This window comes from Eptatretus burgeri, chromosome 2 (assembly GCF_056783735.1).
Source record: "Eptatretus burgeri isolate ZD-2024b chromosome 2, Ebu_testis_v1, whole genome shotgun sequence".
Classification (NCBI taxonomy): Eukaryota; Metazoa; Chordata; class Myxini; order Myxiniformes; family Myxinidae; genus Eptatretus; species Eptatretus burgeri.
Window position 1 is genome coordinate 80,429,525 of NC_140962.1, and position 23,085 is coordinate 80,452,609.

Here is a 23,085-nt window from a genome sequence, read left to right on the forward strand (position 1 = left end):
ACTCGTTACATTTTTGTGATCACCGCATGTGCGGCCGTGTCTTCTTCTCCCCTGCCCAATTTGATTGAAGTGAATCCTTGTAAATGAGAACTTGTTTGGTCATCAGCCAGGAACTCCATAGCACGTTGAGAATTGGAAATAAACCTGTTAGTTGGGCAATTTGGGGTCCGCCCATGAAGGTGCTTGCGAAAAGCAAATAGCCTGTCGGCTCTTGCTCGGCTCTGCCATTTCTATAAGGCTATTTCACCAGAGTTGTGGGTTTTGAAACACCAACTTGTGTCCAAATTAACCCGGGCCGATGCAAAGACTTTGTCTGCTTCACGCTTGGCAGTGTAATCGTCTTGAAGATCCTCGACTGTAACAATATGTATGTATGTATGTTGAGGTAGTGGACAAACAAATGGAAACACCTGGGTAAATGAGGGACACCAAGTATATTGAAAGCGACGGCTTCCATACAGGTGTGGCCCTTGTGTTAATTATGCAAATAACATCCCAGCATGCTTCGGGGCCATGTATAAGAATGCTGCACAGGCCTGCTTGTCTATAATTATGGCTAGCATGGCTGAAAGAGGAGACCTCTGTGACTTTGAAACGGGGTGATTGCTGGGGCGCATTTGGCAGCAGCATGAGTTATAGACAGCTCAACTTGCTGAGGTTTCATGAGCAACGATGTCTCAGGTGATGTTGGCATAGAACTCCGTGGGAAAGACATCCGAAAAGGGCAACAGTGAGGGGAAGCGCATACTCCAGGATCGTGATCACGTGATGTCCGTGTATTAATTTGAAGTGCAAGGCAAAGAAGGCGAGCACCTGCAGATCAATTGACCGTAAATTTCATCCTGGGGTGCGAGCAACCAGTTTCATCAATAACGGTCTGCCAAGAACTCCACAGAGCGGAATACCATTGCTGGGTTTTAGTGTACAAACCGCTCATTACACCTGCCAATGCACAACCACGAGTCCAGTGGTGCAAAGAGCACAGGCAATGGACTACCGAACAGTGGAGAAATGTGATATAATCAGATGAATCATTCTTCACCATTTTCTCGACAAACTTACAAGTGCACATGTGGCACCAACCTAATGAACCCCACAACCCTGAGTGCTTGTTTTTTTTTTTTCATGGAAATCACCCCAAACAAGAAAAAAGCCACTCGTGGTAAGGGGCGAAGGGAAGGTTAGATATTGATAAGGATAAAGCAAAACAATAAAAGAAAGAGAAAAATATCAAGGAACATTCAAGACACAGGAAGTAGCAGAAGTCAGGTGAAAGTTGCAAAAGTGAAGGGTGTTCTGGTGGTTCTGCAATGTTGTGGGGTGTATTTTCCTGGCATGGTTTTGGAGCAGTCATTCCCTTCAAAAGCAAGGTGATACTTAATGGTACTGAGTGATTATCTTCACCCCATGTTGCAGCATTTCTTTCCTGCCAGGTGTGTCTTCCAGGATGACAATGCCCCCATCCACAGAGCGTGTGGTCATCCATTGATTTGAGAAGCATGACACTGATGTTATCCATATGTCATGGCCTTCTCAATCACCAGATCTGAACCCAATAAAGCATTTATGGGATATTTGGGAACGACGCCTGAGACAGCATTGTGTACCTCCATCAAACAGGTGTGGGTTGATTGACTCTCTCGTGAAAGGTCAGGTCAGGTCAGGTCAGGTATAAGAGCATACGCCAGAGTAGTGCGTCGCTGCATCCACTTCCACCGGTACTACAAGGGCCTCCATCTGGCCATCCTCCAGGCAATGCCTGGCCCATCCCCATCTCCTTGAGATGCCAATCAACCTGCTGCAACCACGAGGCACATAGTCAGCCTATTGGCCTCCTCCACTCGAGGCTCACCGAGAGAATCTGCTGAGCAGGATCAGTGTCAGGAAAACAAACCACATGTCCACACAGCCGCAGCTGATGCTCACGGATTATGCAGGTAACAAATCTCATTTGAGTCTCTCTCAGCAACCGCTTGTGAGACACAAAGTATGACCATTGATAGCTAAGGATTCTCCGAAGAGACCTGGTACCAAAGCAATTAAGCCTCTGTCTCAGATCCCTGATCAGAGTCGAAGTCTCACATCCATAGAGCAAGACTGGAAGCACCAAGGACCTGAAGACTCGGACTTTCGTCCTCCCGCACAGGTACTTGCAGCACCACATCCCATGATCCAGTGAATCCATGACTCCCCAGGCCCGACACAGACGTTTGTTGACCTCTGGCTTGCAGCCAGTTGAGACATGAATATCACCGCCAAGGTAAGTGAATCTCTCCGTGACCTCAACATCCTCACCACAAACAGACACAGACAGGACAGCAGCAACCAAGATGTCATGGAGAGCCTGGATCTTAGTTTTGACCAAGGAAACCCGTAATCCCAGCGGCTCCGAATCCTCATTCAGCACCTCGAGGACTCCAAAAGGATATCTAGAGTCTCCACAAAGAATACTGCAAAATCAAGGTCAGAGATGTTGATATTCCCAAAAGATGCACCGCAGCTTGATCTCTCCGACATCCTCCCCAGAATCCAGTCCATACAAGTTCTGAAAAGTGTCGGGGCCAGTACACACCCCTGACGACCTCCAGTCGCAACTGGAATTTGTCAGAGATGGTATCACCACATCTCGCAGCACTCTCAGTACCAGAGTATAGTTCAGACATCAGGACATCAGATCGATCAGTTTTGGTGGCACCCCATGAAGACCAAAAATCCTCCAGAGGGCATCCTGATTCACTGATTCAAACGCTTTACAGAGATCAACATAGGCTGCAAGCAGCCCCTGCTGAAACTTTCGTCTGCGTTCGGTGAGAACCCGAAGAGCAAGGATACGGTCAATCATTGACCTCTTTGGTGTAAAGCCTGACTGCTCTGGATGCTGGTGCTCAAGCAGATGGTGGCGAACTCGATCAACAATTATCCGAGCAAAGACTTTGCCCGGCACTGAGAGCAACGGCACCCCTCAGTAGTTGTTGCAGTCTTGGCGATCACCCTTCCCTTTCCAGAGAGGGACAACAAGGCCCCTCTTCCAGTCAGTTGGGATGATGCCTGTGTTCCAGACAGAGCACAGAACTGCATGCAACGACATGAGTGCAGCATTTCCATCAGCCTTGAGAAGTTCAGCACGGATGCCACAGATCCCAGGAGCTATACCCAATTTCAACCGGTTCACCGCAGCCCGTGTTTCCACAAACGGAGGTGGACCACAGTTGATTGGAGGGTCAGCAATAGGGATTGTAACACCCCTGACATCCAACTCGACAGCTGGTGGATCAGCGTGCTACAGCCGCTCAAAGTAACCGGCCCAACAGGTCTTCACTTCGGACTCCTCTGTCAAGAGCCGACCATCCTCTGCTCGATCTGCAGTACACCAAGGGCTGGGCTTTGACAAACACAATGCTTGAATTGCTCTGTAAGCAGGACAAGAATCACTTAACCACAGGTGATGCTCTACCCCCTCACAGATTCCTTGCACATAGGCCTCCTTGTCCACCCTTGGTGCACGCACAGTTTTACAGCTCAGCTCTGCCATTCAGTCTGGCCCTGCGACTATGGTCAATGGTATCCAATGTCCCCTGAGAGACAAAATTCTTCTTCCCCCTCTGGTGAGTTCCAAGACATCTACCGGCAACATCAAGGACGGTGGTCTTGAAGGCGCTCCACAACTCTTCAGGATCCCCAAAACCACCCAGACCCCCCAAATCTCTACTCGGCCTGTTCGCAAACTCCTCAGCTGCCCTCTCATCCTTGAGCTTACCAACATCCAGCCTCGGCTGAGATGGTACCATTCTCATGGATTTAAACGACAACTTAAGAGTTGCTACAAAATCATCTCGTGAACGTATGGTGCTGCATCCCTCCTGCAGAATTCTCGACGCTGGTGGACTCTGTCACGGCGCATACTGACCTTGCTGCTTGCACGTGGTTGCGCAACGCCCTATTAAGTGACTTTTCATTTGTGTTTGCATTATATTTGTTCACACCTGTATGTATGTATGTATTGTTAAGGTCCTCACCTGTGTATATACTCCAGGGAGATGGCAAATCTTTAAAGACCATGATCACCTTTTGTACCATTAACTTTAAGCCTGCTTCAGGTCCAAAGCCATGTTATTGTTACCAATGTGGTTATCGTTACAAATGAGTATCGTGCCACAGTCAAGTTACAGATCTTAATTGATTAGCTGAATAGAACCATGTCATGTGCTGCATTCGTAGCATTCTTATCAAGAGCCCAATCTCTTAACCAATCACTCATTGCCATATGCTGCCGTCGGGACAGACAGGATGAGTGGGGACACAAATGAGATTTAACCATGTGTTAAAACTGCACATATTTACAAAAGCAATTTCCAGGACATATATGTACAGGCCTCTTATCCCCTACCATTCATACCTGCCATCAATTTTTTTAAGCAGTCACTTACACTTTCCATAAGGTGCCCATCAAGCATCCGAGACAAGGAAATGAGAGAAAGAGAGAAGAAGATGCGGACCAGTCATGCCCAGCACGTACACCTTGCTTCAGCTTGTCTGAGCTAATGTCCCCATTTACTTTGACCCAATGTCTGTCTTTGGCCGAGTCCTTCTTGCCCCAGCGCTGGCCCCACTCCACATGTCTCCGCACTGCCGTGTCTCACTGCACGCCAGGGGAAGATGATGAGCACATGACGCAAAGACCAAGACACTCTGAGGACCAAGATGAAGACGAGGCCAAGACATTGATGAGAGCCAGAGGAAGAGGACTCTGAAGATGACCAGACTCAAGACAAAGACCCGATTCTCCTGACCCCTCTGGATTCTCAAGATGATCTCATATCTTTCAATTCTCTCGGATCTCTGATCTCATGTGCATCCCCTTTTGTTGTGTATTCGCCTCCTCCCCCCCCACCCCTTCCACGCGACCCCCTACCGATGTCATTGGAGGAGTCGTAGGGGTCAAGGGTGCCCTTGTCTTACCCGATTGGTGTATCAGAGCCCAAATCTCTTGTGGCATCTTGAGATTGGATCCCGGTTATGTTTGTTGGATATTGGGTTTTGGCATGCTGAGAGGGCTTAATTGTGTTTGATTGTCTACCTGGCATGTAGCGCCGACAAGATGTACCCCTGTAAAAGAACATAATTTTATGGACACCTATGTAAAACATGCACAACACAGCAATTTACATGCAATACAATACGCTGAATTGAACAAACACTACAAAATGACGATTGTAACACTAAAGGTGGATTATTTTACCCCCCCTCGAAGCCATTTGATCTATTGTCAGGTCAGATCAGACAAGATCTGTGACTTGCTGCAGGTACCATGTAAACTTGTACGAACCTGTTCCATGGTCAGGTTGTCGGCGACTAAACCGTCTCCCCCACCAAGTTTCTTGGTGTGGAGGGTGTATGATATGGACACCCAGCAGGATGAAGAACAAATCCTGTCAAGGGCGGAGGAGCTCCTTGTAAGCCAACACCATCCATATCTAGTGCCCGACTGTGTCTGCAGACGTCCTCCTACAGTTGGGTCACTTCTTATTTGGAGGTTGGTGGCCGGATTTGCACTCTGGCCACCGTAAAACCCTTAATTCCACAAAACATTCCAGAAGCACAAAAAAATCTGAAAACCCACTCTGTGGGAGTACCTCCCATGCAGCTTCCCTTTGCAGGGCAGCTCACCGGATGACGGGATTGGAGCAAAGCATTCGGGACCACTAATCTTTGATGAGAGGAGGGAAACCACGGGGCAACATTCCTGGGTCAGATTGTGGGAGAGTTTGGCGGGGTGGTGCTGAGGTGTCGTCCACCAGATGGTGGTCTCCTTGGGATAACCTGAGGTGGTCCCTTTGAGTGGGTGCCTGGAATGTCCTCTTCCTAAGAGAGGATGATCACCTGTCTCTGTTATCTGAGCTCAAGCGTTTGGACATCGGTATTGCAGCACTCGCTGAGGTTCGGAGACCGGATTGCGGCGAGATCATGGCGGGTGGTTACACCTACTATCGGTCTGGTTGCTCTGATGGTGACCATGCCCAAGGAGTTGCTGTAGCTGTGTCCAGTTATCTGAATCCAATTATGATTGAGGTAACACCGGTCAACGAGCGTATTATGAGACGAAGGATCTGTCACTCCTTGGGTGTCATTTCCCTGGTCTCTGTAAATGCTCTGACTGAGGCGAGTGATCTCACCGTGAAGGACGCATTCTATGCCACGCTCGAGCCTGTGGTTGTTCAGTGCCCCAGGCGAGATGCACTTCTCGTCTTGGGGGATTTCAATGCATCGACTGGAACTAATCGGGATGGTTATGAGACATGTGTTGATCCCCATGAGTCTGGAACTGTGAACCAGAATAGCACCAAGTTCCTTGATCTTGCAAGAAGTCATGCACTTAGGGTGACTGGTTCATGGTTTCAGCGCCCACAAGCTCATCGCTGGACTTGGTATTCCAACGCTGGTGGTGTGGCAAAGGAGATTGACCATGTGCTCGTTGATGGTCGCTGGAGGATGATCCAGAACTGCAGGGTCTACCGGAGTGCTCAGTTCCTCAATACTGATCATAGGCTTGTTGTAGCAACTCTGAAGTTGCACCTTAAATCCAGGAGAATGGTTCCATCCCAGCCTAGGCTAGATGTTGGCAAGCTCAAGAATGAGAGGGTAGCTGAGGAGTTTGCAAACAGGCTGATTGGAGAGTTGGGGGGTCTGGGTGGTTTGGGGGATCCTGAAGAGTTGTGGACTGCCTCCAAGATCACCATCCTTGCTGTTGCCGGTGGATGTCTTCGAACTCACCGGAGGATGAAGAAGAATTTTGTCTCTAAAGAAACACTGGATACCATTGACCAGAGCCGCAGGGCCAGGCTGAATGGCAGAGCTGAGCTGTTCAGGGAGCTGAGGCGTAAAACTGTACGTGCTCCAAGGGTGGACAAGGAGGCCTATGTGCGAGGAATCTGTGAGGAGGTAGAGCGTCACCTCTGGTCAAGTAATTCTCGTCCTGCTTACAGGGGAATTCGCACATTGCGTTCGTCCAAGCCCGTCCCTTAGTGTACTGTAGTTAGAGCAGAGTGTGGTGGGCTCTTGACAGTGGTGTCCTAAGTGAAGGACCGCTGGGCCGGTTGCTTTGAGGGGTTGAAGCCAGGCTGATCCCCCAGCTGTCGAGTTGGACGTCAGGGGTGTTGCAATCCCTATTGCTGACCCTCCAATCAACTATGGTCCACCTTCGTTTGTGGAAACAGGCTGGGGTGAACCGGTTGAAATGGGGTAAAGCTCCGGGGATCTGTGGCATCCATGCTGAACTTCTCAAGGCTGGTGGAAATGCTGCACTTGTGGCGTTGCATGCAGTTCTGTGCTCTGCCTGGAACACAGGCATCATCCCAACTGACTGGCAGAGGGGCCTTGTTGTCCCTCTCTGGAAAGGGAAGGGTGATCGCCAAGACCGCAACAACTACTGAGGGGTGACGCTGCTCTCAGTGCCGGGCAAGGTTTTTGCTCGGATAATTATTGATAGGGTTCGCCACCATCTGCTTGAGCACCAGCGTCCAGAGCAGTCAGGCTTCACACCAAAGAGGTCAACGATTGACCGTATCCTTGCTCTTCATGTCCTCACCGAACGCAGACGAGAGTTTCGGCAGGGGCTGCTTGCAGCCTATGTTGATCTCTGTAAAGCGTTCGATTCAGTGAATCGGGATGCCTTCTGGAGGATTCTTGGTCTTCGTCAGGTGCCACCAAAACTGATCTATCTGATGTCTGAACTCTACTCTGGTACTGAGAGTGCTGTGAGATGTAGTGGTACCATCTCTGACTTATTTCCAGTTGTTACTGGAGTTCATCAGGGGTGTGTTCTGGCCCCCACACTTTTCAGCACTTGTCTGGACTGAATTCTGGGGAGGATGTTGGAGAGATCAAGCTGCAGTACATAGTTTGGGAATGTCAAGATCTCTGACCTTGATTTCGCAGATGATGCAGTCATCTTTGTGGAGACTAGATATCCTTTTGGGGGCCCTCGAGGTGCTGAATGAGTAGTTGGAGCCGCTGGGTTTACTGGTTTCCTAGGTCAAAACTAGGATCCAGGCTTTTCATGACATCTTTGATGCTGCTACCCTGTCTGTACCTGTTTGTGGTGAGGATGTTGAGGTCGCAGAGAGATTAACTTACCTTGGCAGTGATATTCATGTCTCTGCTGGTTGTGACCCAGATGTCAACGGACGTCTGCGTCGGGTCTGGGGTGTCGTGGATTCACTGAGTCATGGGGTGTGGCACTGTCGGTACCTGTGCGGGGGGACGAAAGTTTGAGTCTTCGGGTCCTTGGTGCTTCCAGTCTTGCTCTATGGATGTGAGACTCGGACTCTGACCAGGGATCTGAGACGGAGACTTGATTCCTTTGGTACTAGGTCTCTTCGGAGAATCCTTGGTTATCGCTGGTCATACTTTGTGTCCATCGAGTGGTTGCTAAGAGAGACTCAAATGAGATTTGTTACCTGCATGGCCCGTGAGCGTTGGCTGCGGCTGCATGGACATGTGGCTCATTTTCCTGATGCTGATCTTGCTCACCAGATTCTCTCACCAAGGGAGCCTCGTGAGTGGAGGAGGCCACTGGGCCGACCACATGCCTCGTGGTTGCAGCAGGTTGATCAGCACCTCAAGGAGATGGGGATGGGCCAGGCATCTGTCTGGGGGATGGCCAGACGGAGACCCCTGGAGTCCCGGCAGAAAATGGATACAGCGATGTGCTGCTATGGCGCATGCTCCCATACGTGACCGAGAAGCCAAAATCATAACAGTATGTGTAGGTACAGTGCCCTACTTATAATGTCACATTTCGGTGAATTACGAATTACGTATAAACAATTTTTTTCCAAATTAACTATTTTTTTACATTCAAAACTGAAGTGATTAAACTAAACAATGTGATAGTTGAAGGAGGTTACATATCAGGAATACCTGCAAAAAAAACAAAAACATGTACAAATCAAAATTCACTGGTTGAAAAAGTATCCAGCTGCTGAGGTCAGTGCATGGTGGAAGCACGTTTTGCAGCAATGACTGCTCTGAGTCTTTTTGGGTAGGTCTCCACCATGAGCTTTGCACAGTGGGATGGTGAAATCTTTGCCCATTCTTCATGTGAAAATTGCTCTGGTTCTGCCATGTTCAATGGGGATCTTCAAATCTCACCGTAAATGTTCAATTGGGTTCAAGTCAGGACTTTAACTGGGCCACTCAAGAACATTTATTTTCTTCTTATTCAGCCACTACTGTGTGGCTTTTGCTTTGTTCTTCGGATCTCTGTCCTGCCTAAATGTGAACCTCCTACCCAGTTTCAGAATAATGGCTGACTCAGGCAGGTTTTCATCAAGGATTCTCCTGGACTTTGCACCATCCATTGTGCATTCTATCCTGACCATCTTACAGTCCCTGCTGATGAAAAGCAGCCCCATAACATGATTCTGTCACCACTATGCTTGACAGTAGGGATGGTGTTGACTAGTTGATGTGTTGTGTTCGGCTTGCGCCAGAAGTAAAACTTTGACTTTCAACCAAAAGGTTCAATTTTTCTCGTTTGATCACAAAACGTTTCTCCACATGCCTGCAATATCATTAAGATGCTTATTCGCAAACTTCATATGAGTTTTTAGATGTGTCTTTTTCAGTAATCACTTCTTTCTTGCCACCTGTCTATAGAGGCCAGCTTTGCAAAGGGAACGGAATGTTGTTGATTGATGAACACTCACCCTCATCTTGGACAGAGAGCCTTGCAGATCTTTCAAAGTCATTGTTCAATTTACAGTGACATCCCAAAGCAGTTTCCTGCTCGCCTGACTGCTGATTTTGGATGGGAGACCTGATCCGGGTAGAGTCTGGGTGGTGTAGTGCTTCTTCCCGTTCTTAGATTAATTTCACCGTACTCAAAGGGATAACCCATCCATCCATTGGGACCATACTCCCTGCAGAGCATTGGTGCTGCCTAAGCAGTCTCTTGAGCTATCGAGCACAATCCTGGATGGATCGCCACTCCGACGCAGGAAACCAGCAAGCTGACACTCATTTTGCCAACATCGGAAGGATGACAGGCTGAGTCGACCCCACCTGGTATTAATTCAACAGCCAAGCAGGATTCAAACTCAGGACCCTCAGATCCCAAGCCCACCACTCTAGCCATTAAGCCAACGCCAGGCATAAAGGGATGATGAGTGACTTTAAAATCTTCTTATAACCCTCTCCTGAATGGTGCTTCTCCACCCCTTTGTCTGACTTCTTTGGAAAGGTTCTTCATCTTCATGTTTGTCTTGTTGGTTGACCAAGTGAGTTGCACCTTAAAATCCTTAACAAGCGGGGGAGCTTAATTTTTTTTGTGAAACCACTGACTGCATTTATACAGGTGAACCTGAAACCTATTGCACTTATTTTGTAAACTTTCAAACAAATAATTTCCTCCTGAAGTGATTTTGGGTTAATTCAGCAAAGGATCTGTCACCTGAGAATCATCTGATTTTTCTCTGTTAATCAACTTGGTCACATTTTATTTGCATTGTTTGGAGTATTTTGGAAGACTCCATATATTAAGTTTGATTTGAAAGCATCATGAAACGAGGAAAAAAAAAAAGACATAAAATGCCATAGTCCCCGTTGTTTTAGTAATTTTGCCGTAATTTAGTAATCTAGTAATGATCGCTGAAACGGTGTGGCTGCTACAGGGTAAACAAAACGAACACACAAACAACCAGACAGACAGACACACACAGAATGACACGCAAAACCGGAGTTAAAGGGGTAGCCCATATTTATTTACAACTAAAATGGACGCCAGTCTACCAGTCAGCGATCTTTCATCAGATCGCAAAATAAAGTGAGGAGCGCGTGTACGCCATCATGTATTGTGCTTGTGCCACGTTTGAACAAAATCGGACCATACATGTCTGAGAAATGGTTGGAAACGCATTTAAGTAATAAAATGGCCACCGGTCGGCCATCTTGGACCTGATCTTGAAAAAATTGACATGCATATGTAAGTCATCATTCATTATCTGTGTGTCAAGTTTGAATAAGATCAGTAAATGCATGTCTGAGAAAGGTTGAGTTAGTGTTCGATACTGGGGGGGGGGGTTTTTTACAACTAAAATGGCCGCCAGGCTACCAGTTGGCTATCTTTGATCAGATCACAAAATATAGTGAGTTGCCCATGTACGCCATCATAGACTGTGCTTGTGCCAGGTTTGAATAAAATTGGACCATGCATGTCTGAGAAATGGTTGGGGACATATTTATGTAACAAACTGGCCACCAGTCTTGGATCTGATCTCAAAAAAAAAAAAAAAAATCACGTGCATATGTAGTCCATCATATATTATCTGGTTGCTAAGTTTGAATAACATCGATAAATACATGTCTGAGAAATGCTTGAGAAACGTGTTCAACATCAGGATTTTTTTTGTTTTTTAAACTAAAATAGCCGCCAGTCAGCCATCTTGGATCTGATCGATAAAGAATGATGGCTCACATACATGCATCATTTATTTTCGAGGTGTGCCAAGTTTGAACAACATCGGTAGATGCGTGTCCGAGAAATGGTTGAGCACGTGTTCAACATCGGGGTTTTCCCAACCGAAATGACCGCCTGTCGGCCATCCTTGATGGCATCGCGAAACAAAATGATGTGCATATGTATACCATCATGTGTTGTCCTTGTGCCAAGTACGAATAAATTCGGTGAATACATGTCCGAGTTATGGTTGCGGACGCATGCATGCACAGACACGAAAATCTGGACCAAATCCATAAGCCCCCGTTTTGGACTGAGTCCAGCAGAGGCGAGTGAGCTCAGATGGCATCAAAATGTGAATACTTTTGCAGACCACTGTATACAGTTCCCTCCATAAACATTGGAACAGTGAAGTCAAATGTGTTATTATTGCTATGTACTCAATAAATTTGGACTTGAGATCAAAAGATGAATATGAGGCGAGAGTACAGAAGGACATCTTTGTTTTTTCTTGATATTTCTATGCATATATGTTTTACTATTGTACAACAATAGCTCTTTTGATGTTCAGTCCCCTCATTTTAGGAAAGCATAAGTATTGGAACATTAACTTAAGGAAAGTAAAGTAGTATAAAAGTTAGTATGTGGTTGCACATCCCTTGTGTACAATACCTGCAATGAGCCTGTGACCCATTGACATCACCAAACTCTTGGTATCTTCCTTTGAGATCCTTTGCCAAGCCTTTACTATAGCCATTTTCAGTTGTTTGTTCTGGGGGGGTTTCTGAATCCTCAGCAAGTGAAATGCATGCTTCATTGGATTTAAGTCAGGTGATTGACTTGGCCAGTCTAAAGATCCGGATTCGAATCTTCACCAAAATCGAATCGATTCATCCTTGCAGCACACTCAAACTGTCCACCAAGTTCCATCCAAATCTGTCAACAACTTTGAGATATCGTTCTATATATTTGTTGAGCCCTATCTCTCAATAGTGAAGAATCACTTAAAAAATTATCGGATCCGGATTTGGATCTTCACCAAAATCGAATCAGTTCATCCTTGTTGCACACCCAATGTGCCCACCAAATTTCATCTGGATCCGTCCACAACTTTTTGAGATATCCTGCAAACAAACACACAAATGAAATTGCTCGTTGAGCAAGGAATTGCCGGAATAACTTCGTCATATCTCCATGATCTCTGAAAAAACAAGAAATCAATTTGGTTCTAATAAGTCGATAGTGCTCCTGTTTAATGAGTTATAGCACTTTGTTTGGTCATGATCATAACTTGGAAGTCAATCGGACTTGAAATGGCGTTTTTATCGCAATTTGAAAGTTTTGACCCGACCCCCCCTGACATTCGACCCCCGACCGCTAAGAAGGGTGTTGGTGTGACACCCCGATGAGACATATGGTCGGATGCAGAATTGGAAGATGCACAATTTGGATTTGGTTTGAAGTCGATATGACCATTTTAGCGGACGTTATTGCGAAAATAAGAATTTCGGTTTTTCGGTGACCTTGACCTTTGACCGAAATTCACCAAAAACGACAAGTGTCTAAGCTGGACCATGGCCGACGTGTGTACCCAGTTTGGTTATGATCGCTGAAACGGTGTGGCTGCTACAGGGTAAACAAACATACAAACAAACACAGACAGACAGACACACACAGAATGACACACACACAACCGACCAACATAATTGCCGAAATCCGAAGGATTCCGGCAATTAACAAACAGACAGAAAGGGGTGAAAACATAACCTCCTTCACCTTCGGTCGTGGAGGTAATAAAGACTTGATGTGGGCAGAGGCATATCTGAGGACATCGCGACTTCTAATTATGTCAAGTTCTTCACGGCTCTGATGATTTTTCTGTCATCAACTACAGTTGTTTTCCTTAGCCAACCTGGCCACGGACTATTGCTAAGTACTCTAGTGGTTTATTTCTTTTTCAAGGTATTCCAAATTGTTCTATTTGCTTTGCCCCATTTTTGTGCTCTGGTTCAAATTGAGTTCTTCTGTTCTTTCACCTTCCAAATAGCTTGCTTTTCCTTCATGTTGGTTGATGGCTACTGACTCCAAAGGCAGACTCCCAAGACAAAAAAAAGGCTAAAACCAAGACCAGACATTCACAGCTCTTTTATGTGTGAACAATCAATGCAACAAGAAACACCTGTCAGTCATTTCTTCTGATACTTATGCTTACCTAAAATGGGAGGACTGAACATATACAAAGTGTTATTGTTCTACATCGGTAAAACGTATATGTATAAAAACACCAAGAAATAAAAGCTGACCTTCTTGCCTCATATTCATCTTTTGATCTCAAATCCTAATTTCTTGAGTACACACAGTGCCTTCAGGATGTGTTCACACCCCTTGACTTTTGTCACATTTTGTTGTGTTACAGCCTGAATTTAAAATGGATTAAATTTAATTTTTTTGTCACCGATCTTCACAAGATACCCCATAATGGCGAAGTGAAAAAATGTTTTTCAAATTTTTTACAAATTATTTAAAAATGAAAAGCTGAAATGTCTTGCATCAATAAGTGTTGAACCCCCTGAGTCAATACGATGAAGGAGCGCCTTTGGCGGCGATTCCAGCTTCGAGTCTTCTTGGGTACGTCCATATCAGCTTTGTTCATCTGTATTTGGGGATTTTCTCCCAATCTTCCTTACTGATTTGTTCAAACTCTGTCAAGTTGGATGGGGAGCGTCGGTGAACAGCGATCTTCAAGTCATTCCACAGATTCTCAATGGGATTCAAGTCTGGACTTTGGCTGGGCCCCTCAAGGACTTTCACGTTCTCGTTCTGAAGCCATTCCAGTGTTGCTTTGGCTGTATGCTTGGGGTCATTGTCCTGTGGGAATGTAAATCTTCGCCGCAGTCTTAGGTCTTTTGCACTCTGAAGCAGGTTCTTCTCAAGGATTTTCATGTATTTGGCTGCATTCATTTTTCCCTCTATCCTTAGCAGTCTCCCAGTCCTTGCCACTGAAAAGCCTCCCCATAACATGATGCTACAACCACTGTGCCTCACGGTAGGGATAGTGCTGGATGGGTGATTAGTAAGTTGCGCTCGCTTTCCACCAGACGTCGCGGTTTACATTCAAGCCAGAGTTCAGTTTTCGTCTCATTAAACCACCGAATCTTTTTTCTCATGCTCTGAGTCTTTCACTTGCCTTTTTGCAAACTCCAGGTGTGCTGTCACATGCCTTTTTCTCAGCAGTAGCTTCCAATCTGGCCACTCTTCCATAAAGCCTATATTTGTGAAGTTACGCAGAGATTGTTGTCCTTCCGGCAGGTTCTCCCATCTCAGCCAAAGAGCTCTGTAGTTCTGTCAGAGTGGTCATTGGATTCTTGGTCACCTCCCTGACCAAGGTCCTTGCCCTGGTTGCTCAGTTTGGTTGGACAACCAGCTCTAAGAAGAGTTTGGGTAGTTCCATATTCTTTCCATTTCCTAATGATGGAGCTCACTTTGCTCTTGGAAACTTTAAACATTCTAGAAATTGTTTTATATCCATCCCCAGATCTATGCCTCCTCCAAATTATATCTTAGAGTTCTATGGACAGTTCCTTGGATTTCATGGTGGAGTTTCTTCTCTGACATGTCCAACAGTTGACAGTGCCTTATATAGAAAGGTGTTTTTTTCTAAATCATATCCGATCGATTGAATTGGCCACAGTTGGACTCCAATTAAGTTGTAGAGACATCTCAATGATGATCAAAGGAAATTGGATGCACCTGAGCTCAATTTGGAGTGTTATAGTAAAGGTGTTGAATACTTATTGACACAAGACATTTCAGCTTTTCATTTTTAGCTCGCCTGTTCGAAGAACAGAGCGCTATAGCGATACCTCCGGCGTGAGCGTGAAAATTTTAAACTTTTTGGTGCAAGTTATTTTTTTCCTTTCTAATGTTTTTATCCACCACACTTTTTTATATGCCCGATATATATATATATATATATATATATATATATATATATATATATATATATATATATATATATATATATATATATATATATATATATCGGGGCGTATAATGTGATACCTGTTGTCCGTCCGTCCGTCTGTCTGTCCGTCCGTCCGTCTGTCCATCCGTTCCTGTCCGCACTCGAACTCCCAAAGTTTTCAACTTTCACGTTTCATAGTTGGTACGTCGGTACAGACTGTGGAGACGGTGTGTCGCGACATACGTTCGTTCGTCATCTCAAGTTGTTGCCATGGCAACCAGGATGCTGTTTTCCATCTGTTCCTGTCCGCACTCGAACTCCCAAAGTTTTCAACTTTCACGGTTCATATTTGGTACATAGGTACAGACTGTGGGGCCGTTGTGTCACGACATACCTTCGTCATCTAAAGTGGTTGTCATGGCAACCAGGACGCTGTTTTCCATCCGTTCCTGTCCGCACTCTAACTCCCAAAGTTTTCAACTTTCACGTTTCATATTTGGTACATAGGTACAGACTGTGGAGACGGTGTGTCGCGACATACGTTCATCATCTAAAGTGGTTGCCATGGTAACCAGGATGCTGTTTTCCATGTAGTAGCACAATTCTGTATATACCTTCTTGTTCGGGCGTATATTGTGCTCACTTGCGCTCTTGTTACTGATTACAACATACAAATACATATATTGCTTAAAAATTATTTGGATCAGACTTCACTGCAATGCTTTATAAAAAATATTAATTATTCGATGAGTCTTTTTAAAACGATACATGTACAAACAGGCGAGCATTGGGTGGCTTTGACACCAACTCTGGTTTATTAATTTGTAACAAATTCTAAAAACATGTTTTCACTTTGTCATGATGGGGTATTTTGTGTAGTTTGGTGCCCAAAAATTATAATATAATCCATTTTAAATTCAGGCTGTAACACAACAAAATGTGACAAAAACCGAGGGGTGTAAATACATACTGAAGGCAGTGTAGCAATCATCGCAAATTTGACTTCACCGTTCCAATACTTGTGGAGGGCACTGGATGTATACATATGTTCTCAGTCATTCTCAAGTTTTGGTTTCTTTTATTTTGATCGGTTCATATTCACAATTCATTCCTGAATCTCTTGTGCCTACCAAAGGCACCTGCAGCAGTTTTGGGGAGCATCAGGAGACTTTTGGCAAGCCCAGTGGACAAAGTTTTACGACTGGTTCGAAGGAGATGCTTGGACTCTTCATTTGATTTGTAAGTTTAAACATTTATGACTCGTGATCGAAGTGAAGTTATGTGGACAACTTTGTTGTGCTCTATTGTGATAAACCTGCTGAATAATTATTTATTTTTCCTGATGGTGCCTACTTTGACGTGAAGTTTTTCTCATTGTGTAGGTGTTCTGCTGGTACCTACCATTGTATTTTGGTCATTTAACCTTTTACTTATCCACTTGGATCGCACCTGCAAGCCAGCCTTCTTGCATCGCTACAAAATCCAGCCAGACAAGAATGCTCCGGTAATGTACCATGTGAAGCAAGCAGTTAAACCAGAGGAGGCTAGTTAAAAAACGTAATTTGCTTCATGGTCCGTTGAGGTCACCCCAAATAAACGTAAATAAACCCTTTCTGTATTTACTCGCAATGAACTGGAGTGTTGAAGTTTATAAAATACTTTTTAAAGACAATACTGAGTCGTAAGGTAGAAGCAGGAAAAGCAAGAGAAAGGCAAAGAAGAAAATGGATGGAAGGAGTGGAGAAGGAAGTCAACAATGTTGAGTTTCTTTTTGAGTGGCTGAAGATGGGTTGGAATGACAACATGTGAGAGCCGACTTCACAGCACATTACCATAATTCATCTGCAGTTGCGAAAAAATTTAAAACTTATTATCCCGCCCCCCGGAGGGAGGGAGCGGGATATTGTAATTGTCCGGTTTGTTTGTCTGTCTTTCTGTTAGCAACTTTATGGCAAAACGGCTTTAGCAAACGCTATCAAATTTAATCCACAGGTGGGCAATGAACCTTGGACGACCCCATTAACTTTTGGGTCCAATTGGATCAAAGGTCAAGGTCACGAAAATATCAAAATCGTTTTTCGCTCATAACTTCGTCAAAAATGATCTGATTTACTTCAAACTAAGCTTATAGCGAACCTTATTCTATTTATCACTTATAATCCTACCCATTCCTATAGTGAAAAAAATGCATATTTGTGAAGATCGGTAGGGTCCGAAGTTTTGGGGGTCATGGTCAATGGTCAAAATTACAAATTTTCCATTAAAACTAAAACATAGTTACGAAAATACAACTTTACGGGAAAACGGCTGGCTCAAACACTGTCAAATTGTATCCACAGGTGGGTAATGAACCTTGGACGACCCCATTAACTTTTGGGTCCAATTAGGTCAAAGGTCAAGGTCAGCGTGGCCTTGAAAGGTCAAAATCATTTTACGGTCATAATTTCGTCAAAAATGGTTTAATTGACTTCAAACTAAAACTAAAATATTCCTTATTCTATTCCTTATAATCAACATTCAGGTTAAGGATGTATTAAATTTAAATTTTATCCCCAAAATAACTTTATGCCTTAAATGGGTGTGATTTGTTGTGCCTGGCAACACTTGTTTGTAAAAAAAATTATATTTTGTATAAAATTTATATAAATTTTATTTTGTATGAAAATGATTTATAAAAAAAATCAGAGATGAAAATGGAATGTCTTCTTTTTGTTTCATCTTAATTCTGGCAAAAAAACCCCCAGTCTCTTTCATCTCATATCTTGAGTGTGTGTGACCTCAGGTTAATTTGTTTGTCTTGATATTCTTCTTCGTGAAATACAGAATATCCTTTTTCATGCAAATTCCTTTAATAATTTTACATTTTGCAAAAAAAGTAAAACTAGTTCCAAGCTGTATTTTGAAGTTGAGTAATGGAGGTTGGAATAATTACTTTTTCCTTGATTAGCCTCGCCAAAAAGGGAGATGCTGTTATAATTGGTGTGTGCGTGTGCATGTGCATGCGCGTGTGCATGTGCATACAGCACCACAGGGCTGCCTTCGGCACATTTTGACAAAGTTGTCTAATGTAGCAAACAATATGTTTATGAATATTTCAACAATATGCTAATTTTTATGTTGAATGTGGATTATGTCCAAGTGATTCATACTTGTTCCTGAGTGTGTATTTATCCATACCACCAATGGTTTGTGGTGTCCTGCAAGGGTATGAGCTCGAATAGGTTGCCTGGCTGACCATGTGCACAGTTTGAGCTGGCTAGTCGAGCTCGTGGTCTCGCTGAAAGACCTACAGGCTTGTCGAGCGTTCCCAGCCAGTCTTGGGCACAGTTTGACAAAGTTGTATAATTTAACTATAACATTGTGTCCAGACCCATGCGGACCAACCAATCGGAGCACGATCGGCCGAGTGATGCGATGCAGTCTGGGTTGTTGGATGTGGAAGCCGTTGAATGTTTGTTTTCCAGACAACACACCGAGTTTGAATGCAATTAGCCAAAAACATACACAAATGAACCAATGCACAGGTGACTTGCCACCTCACATCCTGCACATAATGTCATGCAGAACAGTCCACTTGACCACAACTCGACACCATAATGATTCTTCAAAGGGAGGTGATTGGAAAAAAAAAAAATAGTACATTTAATAGTGAAACAACACAGAGGGATTAAAGGATATTATTATTATTATTATCATTATTGTTATTATTTCTGGTGCAGCACAAGGCTGCTGGCCTGTATTATTGGTGAAGGGTGTGGCTGTGTTGCTTCTGCAATGCCTCCTTTACATTAACGGAACAATTGGTGAATTGTCCATGGTGCCGGTGATAGCTCGCCTCCTCTTCATGAAGGACACTGTGGGATCTTTAACGTCCACCAACTAATGTCAGCAGATGGGGCGCCAGTCTAATGCCCATCTGAGGGACAGCACACACATTGATGAATCACCCTGCCTGTGAAACACCAGGATGACAGTTTATACCTTGGTCCGGAATCAATCTCAAGCTAGACAGCTTAGAGGCAAGTGGTTCTAAACCTTTTTACCACCACGCCCCCTTTAGTAGTTGGTCCTTGCCTTCACGCCTCCCCCCCCCCTCACATCTTCAACCAAATGATTAAAAATCCCTCCTGAATTAAAAGGAAAAACTGAAAAAAATGCATGTTGTTAGTCTTTTTTTATTGAACAAAGAATTTTGTATAAGCAACACTCATATACACAGCATATTTAATGAGATACTTGACTGTTTCTTCGCCACCAGATCTTGAATGCGTGGTCGAATGCCAGAGAGAGCACAATGCAAGTCCCTTTCAACATTCAGCTTGTTTCTGTACTTGGTCTTGACAGCAACGAGCGTGGAAAATGCAGCTTCACAAAGACACGTTGATCCAAACATTGTCAGAATCCGAAGAGCTTGATGTGAGATCAAAGGGTAAACAGGAAGGTACGTGACCAAGAACGTCTCCAGATCCAGTTTTTTGAAGTCTTCTTCAGCCGAGGAGTTGAACTTTAACTCAAGAAACTCCTCTCGCACTTCGTCTGAAATATCAGCGACTTCACATTGAAATGGGTTCCTAATGAATTTCCAGGCTTCGTGCTTCTCATCTATATCCAGAAAGTATCTGATGAATTCTGCTTTCAATTCAGTCAAATGAGTAATTATTTGTTTCTTTAATTCAGAATCAAGGTAACCATGACTGAGAGCAGAATCCAAGTTAGCAAAACTGGCTGTATTTCCATCCTGAATTCGACATTTCCAGAGGTCGAGTTTGGCCATGAAGGGTCGAATGACGTCATGGTGCACGATTATGTTGATGTTTTTCCCTTGGAGTTTGAGGTTAATGTCATTCAGCGCTTCAAAGATGTCCACCAGGTAAGCTAGAGATAGCAAAAATCCTTCAGACTGGAACTTGTCATGGAGATCTGCTTTCTGCTGCGAATCTAAAAATGTTGCCACTTCTTGTCGTAGTTCATAAAGCCGTCCAAGCATGTTTCCCTTCGAAAGCCATCGTACGTTTGTGTGGAAAAGCAAGGCTTGGTGTTCAGAATCCATATCCACACACAGCTGTTTGAAGAGCCGACTGTTTAAGGCTCCAGCTTTGATGAAGTAGACTACCTTGATAGCCAGGTTCACGACATCCCTCATTTCAGCAGGTAGAGTTCTGGATCCTCAGGCTTCACAATGAAGGATGCAGTGCGTACCAAAAGCAGATGGATTTTTTTTCTTTCACTCTTGTTATGAAACTAGATTGCAAACCAAACATGGCCGGAGCTCCATCAGTACACACCCCTACCAGCGAGTCCCACGAAAGTTGATTTTCCTGGAAGAAGTTTGATACCACTTGAAAAATCTGTTGCTGTTGTATAACTTTCCATGGGATGGCAGAACACCATTTCCTCTTTTGCACTATTGCCTGACACGAAACGAGCATACATCAGTCGCTGAGAACACTGAGCAACATCAGTCGTTTCGTCCAACTGGATGGCAAATACAGGAGAAACACTTACTTGGTCGAGAACTTGATCTTTGATGTCTTGAGACGTTTCATCGATCCTTCCCTTGGCGGTATCGTTTGATAGAGATTTGGGAAAGCTTGTTTGTGCTATCCTTCCCCAGAACGAGCTCTGCTGCATACAGTACACTTGGTTTTATGAGAGTCTCTCCAATGTTTTGGCTCCTTTTGCTCTTTGCAATGAATATGGCGATCTCATAGTGAAGCCTCAACAACCTTTGAAGTATGTTGCCAAAATGCTCCACTGCTGTCCATCTTAGCTTGCTTCAAGGACTGCCTTTTTGTTTCAAAGAATGCCTTGGGTTTGGCAGCGAGAGCAGGATGCATTGTCTTCCAATGGCGTTCCAAGCGTGTGGGCCGCATGCCATCATTGCTCAGTCTTGAAGCATATTACGCACTGGGGTATCTCTGTGTCACCGTTTTGGAGGGACACAAATCCAAATTGAATATATTCTTCAAGATACTTCTGCTTTTTTGAACTCATTGCAAATGATTTAGTTTAAAATGGGTACTGCAAAGCTGTGAAAAAAAATTAATATTAAAATAAAATATAAATTTTAATATTGAATTTAAATAAATGTTAAATTTTAATAGAGAGAATGGGAGGCCTCGTAGCGAATAGAAAACGAAAATTATTAAAGGCGATACTTTTGGTTTTTTTTAAATGTTCATCACGATATTATGCAAACACTTGTTAAGAGGATTCCAAAAATAATTAGAGAAATTCCTACTTTTTTCTCTGGCCTCACGCCCCCTCTGGAAATTACTCACGCCCCCCAGGTTAAGAGCCAATGCTGTAGGCCATTCTGCGAAACTGATTAAAGGATGATGAGGTGCTATCTAAACACTCAGTCTCGGGTGGGGATTAATTGGAGTAATAGACAGGACAGATAACCGAAACACACGCACAAGGAGATGGCTAACTAATGTAATTAGATTATCCCTTCCCCAAGGCCTTTACAATACTGGGCTGACAATGGCCTATAGTTATGCACACTCGCCTCAAAGCTGTCTCACCTGACTTTGAATCCCAACCCAGCTATAAACTGTCATCCCAGTATTTCACAGGCAGAGTGATTCATCATTGTGTGTGGCATCTCTCGGATGGATGTTAAAGTGGCATTCCGTCTGCCAGCATTTGTTAGTGGATTGTAAAGATCCTACGGTGTCGTTCATGAAGAATAGGCGAGGTATTGCCGGTACCTTGCCAAATTTCAAATTCCTGCCCTGTCCAGCAGAGGGCACTGCATCAGTGCAACTTCCGTGCCCTCAGACAATGATGCTTGTAAGAGGTGTGGTCACCTTATTTTAGCATTGACGTTTGTTCTATGTATGTCCATGGCTTTGTGATAGGTCGAATGGCATTGTCTCCGAGGAGCCATCCTCTCAGTTCTGGCCAATCAGGTATTCATTTCAATGCCTATGATTGTCTTGCTGCAACGTTGGAACGTGATACCCTGTGGTCCAACACTGCCCACCTTTCACTGGGTCCTCTTTGAGCTTGGCATCCACATTATGCTGGAGGAATTGCTGTTCTACTACTCCCATAGGTATAATCTTCAACTGTCTTTTACTTTTGGTGTTTGATAAACGTATAAATGACCTTCAACATTTAAATAAGTTATTCTTCCACACATCTTCCATCCCACTTCTGCCAGTGGTCACCATCTTGTTTATTTGTTTATTTGAAACCGCTTGCACATGCATTAACCATGCCTGCATGTACAGGTTGCTGCACCATCCTGCTATCTACAGGCACATCCACAAGAAGCACCACGAGTGGACAGCACCCGTTGGCATCACATCTCTGTATGCACATCCTTTGGAGCATATTGTGAGTATAGTTAATAAATGCCTATGCCTCAGCACATGTACTTGATAATAAATAAATTGCAAAAGAAAGGAAAGAATCGTGGGAAATCTGGATTGACTTTGAAAATAAAATAATTGCTGATCTTTTGTTGATGCGTCTTTGTGCCACAAAGATGTCGAATATGATTCCACCCTTAATTGGACCAATCCTGCTCGGCTCTCACCTTGCCTCCACCATGCTGTGGTTTTGCATGGCACTGCTGTCCACCTCCATCGCCCACTCTGGATATCACTTCCCCCTGTTGCCCTCGCCAGAGGCACATGACTTTCATCACCTCAAGTGA

At 44.3% G+C, this 23,085-nt stretch overlaps 1 protein-coding gene across 2 annotated transcripts in view; it reads left to right on the forward strand.

The window, feature by feature from the left end:
• Nucleotides 1-23,085, forward strand: part of FAXDC2 (fatty acid hydroxylase domain containing 2) — a 72,343-nt gene that overhangs the window by 33,387 nt on the left and 15,871 nt on the right. For both annotated transcript variants that reach the window (XM_085870009.1, XM_085870008.1), the window contains exons 4-8: nt 16,555-16,658; nt 16,802-16,923; nt 22,283-22,479; nt 22,658-22,763; nt 22,915-23,081. In XM_085870009.1, the coding sequence (XP_085726135.1) occupies nt 16,555-16,658; nt 16,802-16,923; nt 22,283-22,479; nt 22,658-22,763; nt 22,915-23,081 (696 nt within the window). The remainder of the gene's footprint in view (nt 1-16,554; nt 16,659-16,801; nt 16,924-22,282; nt 22,480-22,657; nt 22,764-22,914; nt 23,082-23,085) is intronic.